We start from the raw sequence: 9,083 nt of genomic DNA, 5'->3' as shown, positions 1-9,083 counted from the left end.
AACGATACTTGTCGGACTGCATTGTGCCAAGTGTAAAGTTTGGTGGGAACAGTTGGAGCTGGCCCCTTCCTCTTCCAACATGACTGTGCACAAAGCAAGGTCCATAAAGACATGGGTGACAGAATGTGGTGTGGATGAACTTGACTGCACAGAGTCCTAAACCTCAACCCGACAGAACACCTTTGGGATGAATTAGAGCAGAGACTGAGAGCCAGGCCTTCTGTCCAACATCAGTGTGTGACCTCACAAATGCGCTGCAAAGGGTGGACCGACGTCATATTGAACCCCATGGATTAGGAATGGGATGTCACTTATGTTCATATGCGAGTCAAGACAGGTGAGTGAATACTTTTGGCAATACAGTGTATATTTGCAATTTTAAGTTTCAATTTAACAATTTCAGATTTGAAATAAAATAGTTTGACTTAAAATAGTATTTTAAGTCTTTTTATATCAAGAAGAATTACTAGTTTCTCTTGAAAGTTTCAACCAATAGATGTACAGATGGTCTGGATCACATCAAGACCGATCCTCTACAACAGAAAACTATTCAAATGTTTACACCCACTGGGAACAATTGGAAAACTCTATCAACCTATGCATTTGAAGCATGTCAAATGTATCTTCATGAAATCTTTTCAAGCAAAACTAAACTTTTAACCAGACAGGTATTACCTGCCTCTCAGCCTTAATTTTGGGCTAATGCCAATGATGATGCCAATACAGTACACACACTAATTCTTGTAATTAATGTCATATTTATTTACATATCGCACATTTCAATTAACACTTTTTTCAGATGGTTTATTAAAAATAAATAGCTTCCAGATTCTAATAGAGTTTGGTAAGAGTTAACTTTTATTTTTTCATATTTCCTGAATATTTTAATGGAGTTTCCCAATAATTCACAAATTGTATTTACTTGCTGCTGATGTTTCAAATATTCTGCATTTATTTAAATATAATCAGTGCGATATTATACTGACATCTACCCAATATTTCTATAATAAAATGTATTTTTTTTAATATTATAAGCTAAAATGTGACTGAATAGATACAACGCTGACAACCTGTTCAGAGATATTTCACGACAGACTCGTGGGCCAAATGATGCTTTGTAAACCAGGATTTTTATTCAATATTATTCAGTGTAACATGTCACATTATCATATCCATCCAAAAGAAAAACAAACTGTTGACAAGACTGACAGGGGGAACTACTGCTGATTGTGCCTGCGAGGCTGAATAATGTTTGGAAAGTTAGATGAAACGGTCTCTTCACATTAGACAGAAAAGGCACTTAAAAAAAAAAATATCAGGAGTCTACAGCAACAAAACACAGACTTGTTGGAGGTAGGACGACATGGATGGAAGGGCAAAACAACACAAGCAAATACAAAAAAATATTCAGGAATAAAGTTAAAGCTGGAAGTGTGTTTCTGGAACCCTCAACCACTCATCACCATCCGGACGAGTTCTGTAAGGAGACGACAGGAAAACAACATCAGCATGAAGCTTGTCAGATGAGCACAGACGCAGCAGCTGTCAGCGGGTATGACAGAACATGACATAAACAGCCATGACAGCAGGAAAGGAACCTGGAAAATGCTACGAGTATCTACCTAGAACAGGACATCACAGTTTTGGAAACAGAATAGAATAGAAACTGTAGCAAGGAAACAGAGCTGGCAGCAGTGTAAAGCAACTGAACGTGGGTAATATATACTTTTAAATATTTATCAGCAGCATTTTAGATCATTTAATTTTCTTTTTTTTTTATAAGCTAATTTATGACTTTAAGTCCAAAACAGAAATATAAATATCATTTTTACAGCAGAACTTTTACACAGGAAAGAAAATTCTCCATTGTAGCTCAGTATCCGGGCCAATATATAATTGTGGGACTTGTCCTTCATTCACTATCTCCTCAAAAAGAGTCTCAGTGCAGCGATGAGTTTCTGAACTGTTTGTTTGTCCTCCAGGTGGCTGAAAGACGCCTCAACACTGAGGCAGGGCATCAACAGCAGAGAGGGATGTTTTTTTTACAGATTTGCTCAAACCCTCTGCTTAACCAGAGACGATGAACAAAAGCTGAGAGACAGGAACACTGAGCATGTGACACCAAAACACAAGGACTACTGTTGTTTTAATCATCACCGGCAGTAGTGTTGTTTTCCACATCTTTTCATGTGACACTGCTGAGTATGAGATACAATCTGGTTTTGTTGCTCGTTTACCTTCATAGTTAATGCAGCCGTTGGCGTCTTCATGTCCCGCTAAAAGAGTCTCCACCTCTTCTTCTGTCATTTTCTCACCTGGAGGACAAAAGAAAACAAAGCATTTTAAAACACAAGACAAACAGGTTATCAAACAAAGGAGACACCAGACTTGTTGGTATGGAAAACAGCCTGAAGCATGATGAGCAAACAGACAGATAAGCTGTGATTACCAGATGAGGACAAGCGGTCTTTGCACTTTCAGGCCTCACCTAGTGTGGTGAGGACGTGACGCAGCTCTGCTCCCATCACTGTGCCATTTCCCTCCTTGTCAAAGACACGTAGGCCCTCCACGATGTCTTCAAAGGAGCCCTGGTCCTTGTTCTTAGCAATGGCCTGAAGCATTGGCAGGAACTGTTCAAAATCCAGCATCTTGTGGTTCATTTCTGCAGGGAACAAATAAGAACATAAGACGGAAGTCGCTTTATTTTATGGTCAACCAGAAATCACATGGAAGAGACTCGCCTGGGTGCCAGGAAGCTTGTGCTGGATTTAGAATTTCAACTCTTCAACCCCAGCCTTACCCACCACAAAAATAATCAAATGCAGTTTTCAGTACAGCAAATCCTTTCCAGGCCCATTTGGTAATTAGGGGCATCATAGCACATTTACCAACATTAAATTATCCTCTTACAGAACAGACACTACACCAAAGATAAGATGTTAACAGATTGTTTGCAGATAAACACACCTGTTCTACAATCCTGTGCATTCTGGTTCTGGTGTTGTCTGTCTTTATCTACATTCATCCTCACAGCTATCTTGTTGGAAAAATTAGTAAATGAGAGAAAAGTTTCGCATTGTGTGACGAATGAATCAGCGGCTTGCCTTCTAACTTGGGATTTCCGAGGACTTTGAGCACTTCGGCATTGACTGGGTTCTGTCCCAGGGCTCGCATCACGTCACCACACTGGCTGTAGGTGATCTTCCCCTCACCTGTTCGGTCAAACAACAGGAAGGCCTCCTTGAACTCTGACAGGGAGACAGAGAGGCAGACTTGAGGTTCAGGTGCACAGTACATCGGGATAACAAAACATTATAGACACATTTTCACAACACAAGCAAACACATACACTAACCACCAAAGGGTTTTGAAACCTGAATAATCGTACTACTGTAATATTTATTGAACACATTTGTTTGTGTGGTAGGACAGCAGATCTGTCATTTTACAGTAAAAACATGCAGTTAACACAAGAGCATAGCAGGAGCAGCTCCAAACACTGCAGCAGTGGTAGGTATCCTGTCATGATAACATATCAACATGCTTCACCAAATGACTGTTTTGCAGGTTAGTACAGCACTCTGTAGCACTCGTGATGATTATAGGACTCAACACACAAAGTGAAATTCACACTGGTAGAAAATATTAAGGCTCAGTCTGTGATCGCTATGTTCATTTACCTGCAGGGATCCAGGGGTTTGTAGGGATAACTGTCGAGCTACAGGGTCAGAATTTACAAAGCTATTTCAAATATGTGCTAGTTGCATTGCTGTGCTGGTATGGCACGAATCAGTAACGCAATTAAGCATATATCAGCGTTAACTCACCCATGATCTGATCCTCTGAGAAGTCAGACTGGACGAAGCAAAGAAAAGGAAGAGGGAGTACGATGGAGATAAAGCAGCCGAAAAAAAAGAAAGAATGTATCAGTGTGATTAATAACTTGCGTCGTCCTTATTAAAGCGTGATTATAGGCAAGAAAAGGCTTGGAGCTAAAGGCTCGACGGTAAAGCTGGGATGAGAGAAGCAGGCCAGCACAGACACAAAGCTACTGTTAGCTTAACGTTACCTGCGTTAGACAGCTTCAAAATCTTACAATGAAGAAATTTACCGTGAACCTTTCAAAAAGTAGCTGTTTCATTAAAACACTGTGGCAGAACACCTTGACTTACCATGTCTGGTTTTGGTATTTAGATGACAGACAGCTGAGACGCTTGAATCTTCGCTGAGCTCTGAGGACTTCAGCGAGTTCCGGTTTTTTTGGTGATGCTGCCACCCGAGATTTATTAGCAACAGCCAATCACAGGCCTCGAATTCAGAGCCGCATTACTGGAATATTTTGCAGGAGCCTGAGCGCAGAGGAGGATCCACACAGGTTTCTAGAGAAAATGACTCATTCAATAAACGTCATAGTGTAGCATGCTGTCCAAAAAACGTCATAGTATAGCGTGTCACTCTAAAAACGTCATAGTATAGCGTGTCACTCTAAAAACGTCATAGTGTACCATGTCATCCAAAAACATCATAATATAGCACGTCGTCCAAAAAGCGTCATAGTATAACATGTCGCTCTAAAAACATCATAGTATAGCATGTTGTCCAAAAACATTATAGTATAGCCTTTGGTCCCAAAAACGTCGCAGTATAGCATGTCGCCCAAAAAACATCGTATAGCATGTCACTCTAAACACGACATAGTATAGCATGTCATCCAAAAAACATCATAGTATAGCATGTCGTCCAAATCATGCCATAGTTTAGCATGTCGTCCAAAAATCATCACAGTATAGCCTGTCATCCAAAAAACATCATAGTATAGCATGTCGTCCAAAAAACGTCATAGTATAGCCTTTGGTCCAACAAACGTCATAGTATACCACGTCGCCCAAAAAATGTCATAGTATAGCATGTCACACAACAAATGTCATAGTATAGCATGTCGCTCTAAAAACGTCATAGTATAACATGTCACTCTAAAAACGTCATAATGTAGCATGTCGTCCAAAAAACATCATAGTATAGCATGTCGCCCAAAAAATGTCATAGTATAGCATGTTGCCCTAAAAACATCATAGCATAGCAGGTCAGTCTAACAACATCATAGTATAGCAGGTCATTCAAAAAACATCATAGTATAGCCTATCGCCCAACAAGCGTCATAGTATAGCATGTTGCTCTAAAAACGCCATAGTATAGCATGTCGTTCAAAAAATGTCATAGTATAGCATGTCGTCCAAAAAACGTCATAGTATAGCATGTCGCCCAAAAAATGTCATAGTATAGACCCTTTATTTGTTTACAAACATTGTGACGTTTTTTGTGGGCGGGGCTTATGCTGGAGGCAAAAGCGGAGTGAGAAGTCAAGCGGGACTGGGAGTATTTAGTTTGCGCTGGGAATTTGCGCTGCAAACTCGAGCATTTTTAACCCGTAAAACTTCAGTGTACCGCCGGCGGTGCACTTACTAATTTGCATAGGAATTTAAAGAATGTCCGAAGGCTGCAAACGCGATTATATAAACACTATACGCCGATGGAAAGCTTAGATTCTCATGAATCCGCCGGTATAAACCACTTTCAGATGTGATTACCACAGCGGGTAATATAAACACATTTGTCCGACAAACAACGAATATCCATCCATCCGTTCTCTATACACGGCTTCAACGTACACAGCGCGACTCACATTTCCAGGTTCATTATTACACACAGATGAAAATATTCCTCAAAAAACGGCCATAATCCAACCTTGGACATCCAGACGACACAAGTCAGTAAACTATTTTGTCCAAAACATGTCTTGAAGTCGGTATAAAATCCACGAATCGGTCGTTTTCAAGGAAATGCACCTCGCGATGCGCGTCCAATATTCCCTGTATTTCTCGTCATATTTTTTATTTACAAATACAATATTAGCGATTTTTTGTACTGAAAATGGCTGGAATTGACTGCAGCTGATCGTCTCTGTCCAGTCTTTTCGCCTCAGTGCATTTAACCACAACTGTCTTCTATCCCTCTGAGCACGAGTGCGGTGGAATCCTATAAAACTTTAATTTGCGTTCGCCAATGTCATTCCTCCTATTCTGGCATCCAAAAACACAGCAGGACGACATTTTAGAAAAGTTGATAGAGCCTAGTCCCTCAGTCTTTCGCCTTTCGGTCACGGCCGCGGGTTTCTCTTTTGCCTCCAGCTAAAGCTGTGACATCATTTGTGACGTGGGTCATTAAAGGGTCTATAGCATGCCGCCCAAAAAATGTTATAGTATAGCATGTTGTCCAAAAAATGTCATAGTATAGCATGTCACTCTAAAAACATCATAGTATAGCATGCCGCCCAAAAAACGTTATAGTACAGCATCTCGTCCAAAAAACGTGAAAGTATAGCATGTCGCTCTAAAAATGTCCACAGTATGGCATGTCGTCCAAAAAGCATCAGAGTATAGCCTTTGGTCCACAAAACGTTGTTCTGTCCCGGCTGTCTGAAGTAGGTGAGGAGCAACACAAAAACAGTCCAAACGCTGGTTTTCTCGAGGGTTAGACAAGTATTTATTTGAAAGAGAAAGTTTACAACAACACAACATGTGAGGGGGTTAAAATCAAATGGGTGTTAGTAAAATAAAAATAAATAAACAGAACTAAAAGTGAACTTCACGTAACATTGATGGGCATTCCAACCAGGAACAAAGTAAAAGATCATCAATATGAAAAAAAAATCCTTTTCACCTCTTAAAACCCCAAAACACACCACAGTAGCACCCTAAGCTAAAACTACCAACGGGTTCCTTGTTTTCCTTTCTGAACAATTCAAAGGTCCCTCTCTATCTCCCCACGCATCCACCAACCACTGGAACACATCTCCAAAGTTCTGCTGAAGCTCAGCTTCTCCTCAGAAGAAGTGCCGCCAGATGAAGGAGCCTTTTGAGAGGCAGCTGGTATCGTGATTGGACGGTACTTCGGTCTGATCCAGTCCAGCTTCAGCTCCAGAGACGGCAGGCGGGACGAGTCAACGGAGGCTGGGTGGACGAAGGCATGCAGCTGAGTACAATCCAGAAAACAACAGAGGAGGAGTGCAGCGGCCCAGGGCCAGAACAGAGTAGCATAGTATGTCTCTGAGAAAACATCATTGTATAGCCTTTGGTTCAAAGAACGCCATCATATACATTGTGTATTGTACAAATAACAAGTCAAAGAAAGAGACATACATTGTAGAATTGTAGTAATTGTGGGCTGACTGATTTACTGATTATCAGTATTTTATTTTTTCCTGAATTACGGTAATAAATTTATAAATGGCGCTACTTTGGCTCTGAACCTTTATCTACCTGTGGTCGCTCTGTCTTCTGGAGTGATTTGATTGGTTATACATCACGAATAAAACTCCTTTAACTTAACATCTGTAAACAAAACAAAAACGTACCAACAACATTTTCTGTTAGAGTTTGTGTTCTTCTAAGTTTAACTCCAAGATTTTAAATACTTTCATTTACTGCAAATGAATATCTCCTCCAAATGTCTCACTAGTGATCATTATCAGCCTTAAAAACCTACAAAACACCCCTCTATACTCGACCACACTTAGTACAGTCCGGTTCCCCCTTCTATAAATCTGCTTGGAATCTTCCACTTCCTGTTTGTCAAAGTGGCCTTCTACCTGGACAGGTTTTGTTGGAGCTCATGCAGCAAACATTTTGGGTAACTGCACTTTAATATGGATGGATGACACTGAATTAGAGTCTGTTTTAATGAGACTGAGTTCAGATGTGTAGCTCTGTCATTAAATGGTAACTTATTTCTCAGAATTCACAGAGAAAAGTCTAAAATGTTTGCTAGGTTAGTGTCCCACATGTTCTTTGGCTCAGCTGAAGCTAACTCTCTGCAACTTCTGGATCTGTTGAGTTGCTGGTTGTTAAAATATCGTGCTAGAGGTGCTGAAATTCAGAAAGTCTGAGATGTTTGTTGAAATTAAACTCATTCTCAAGTCTTATCTGAACTGTCCTCTTTTTGTTTGAACTTTCCCTAAACTTAGGAGTTAATGACAGAGCAGCACATCCAGACTCAGTCTCATTTATGTAGGGATTAAACTTCAGTGTCATTCATTGATGTTAAGGTGCAGTTTTTCAAATGTTTGCTGCACATGCTCCCGACCAAACCAGTCCAGGTGGAAGATGATGTAAAGAGAAGCTTCGGAGGATGAATATCACACATTTACGTTGGAAATAAATGTCCTTTTATTAGACATTGTCATGCAAAAGTTGGATTTCCCTTTCAAAAGCTTGTTGAGTTTGTTGATGTTGGTTTCTAAATGTTTTTTGATGCTCGGCCCCAAAGATTAAAACCTTTTACGGTTCACAAGTTGCAACAATTCACACATCAACTATCTTTCTGACTAAATTAAGATAAAAAGTGAAAAACTGTCTGATTCTTGCATCATGAATGTGAATCTTTTTGGTTTTTATGACAGTAAACTGAATATATTTGAGTTTAACATTTTATAAACCAAAACAAGAAATGAATTACTGGAGAAAACAATCAACAGATTAATGGACAAAGAAAATGTATTTTCCAACATATATGGCTGAATTCCTCTAACATTACAAGATACATACAATTTAAATTAAATATTATTTGTATAATGCCGATTACAGGTCAAATTGTCTCAAGATGCTTTATTTTAGTTTTTTTGTGTCACATTTAAAATATGACAAAGTAAGAAATTTAAATCTCTTGACTAATCAAATTTATTATTTGGTTTTTAAGAGACTAATTGACAAAATAACTTTCTCCACTAAAACTAATAAACATGAGGCCAAATAGAAGGAACAGTTTTAAATCCTGCAGTCCCATGACGACAAAAATACATTTTCCAACAAAAACTAAATCTGCTGGTGGATTCCATTAAAGTCCTATTAAATGATAATAAAGTGTGATACTAAAGGTTTGTGGTGCTAGTAAAGATATCAAGTTGAACATCTGGATGGAGGTTGATAAAAGTTAACCTTCCTTCATTTCTCTGGAGCCGACTCCATGGATTTTATGGATGCTGGTTAAAGACGTGCTCTTCTAGTCGTCTTCCTTCCAGTCGCTGT

General features: G+C 39.4%; 1 protein-coding gene across 1 annotated transcript; it reads right to left on the bottom strand.

The window, feature by feature from the left end:
* Positions 1-1,111: 1,111 nt before the first annotated feature.
* On the bottom strand, positions 1,112-4,325 carry myl6 (myosin, light chain 6, alkali, smooth muscle and non-muscle). The gene is made up of 6 exons (XM_022203901.2): positions 4,173-4,325; positions 3,828-3,855; positions 3,105-3,248; positions 2,489-2,662; positions 2,238-2,315; positions 1,112-1,477 (listed from the first exon to the last, which is right to left on the bottom strand). The coding sequence occupies exons 1-6, from the start codon at positions 4,173-4,175 to the stop codon at positions 1,449-1,451; spliced, it is 456 nt and encodes a 151-aa protein (XP_022059593.1). The 5' UTR covers positions 4,176-4,325; the 3' UTR covers positions 1,112-1,448.
* Positions 4,326-9,083: the final 4,758 nt, after the last annotated feature.

Source organism: Acanthochromis polyacanthus, chromosome 5 (genome assembly GCF_021347895.1).
Source record: "Acanthochromis polyacanthus isolate Apoly-LR-REF ecotype Palm Island chromosome 5, KAUST_Apoly_ChrSc, whole genome shotgun sequence".
Taxonomy (NCBI): domain Eukaryota; kingdom Metazoa; phylum Chordata; class Actinopteri; family Pomacentridae; genus Acanthochromis; species Acanthochromis polyacanthus.
Note: the sequence above shows the minus strand (reverse complement) of the source record. Positions and strands in the feature narration are given on the sequence as shown.

Bases quoted from the DNA above. Each gene is read 5' to 3' on its own strand.
- myl6 (XM_022203901.2), bottom strand. The intron at 3,249-3,827 runs GTGAGTTAACGC...TCTCCCTGTCAG, and splicing joins CTCAGAGGATCAGATCATGG to AGTTCAAGGAGGCCTTCCTG. The intron at 2,663-3,104 runs GCAAGCCGCTGA...TGTTCCCTGCAG, and splicing joins CGGAAATCCCAAGTTAGAAG to AAATGAACCACAAGATGCTG.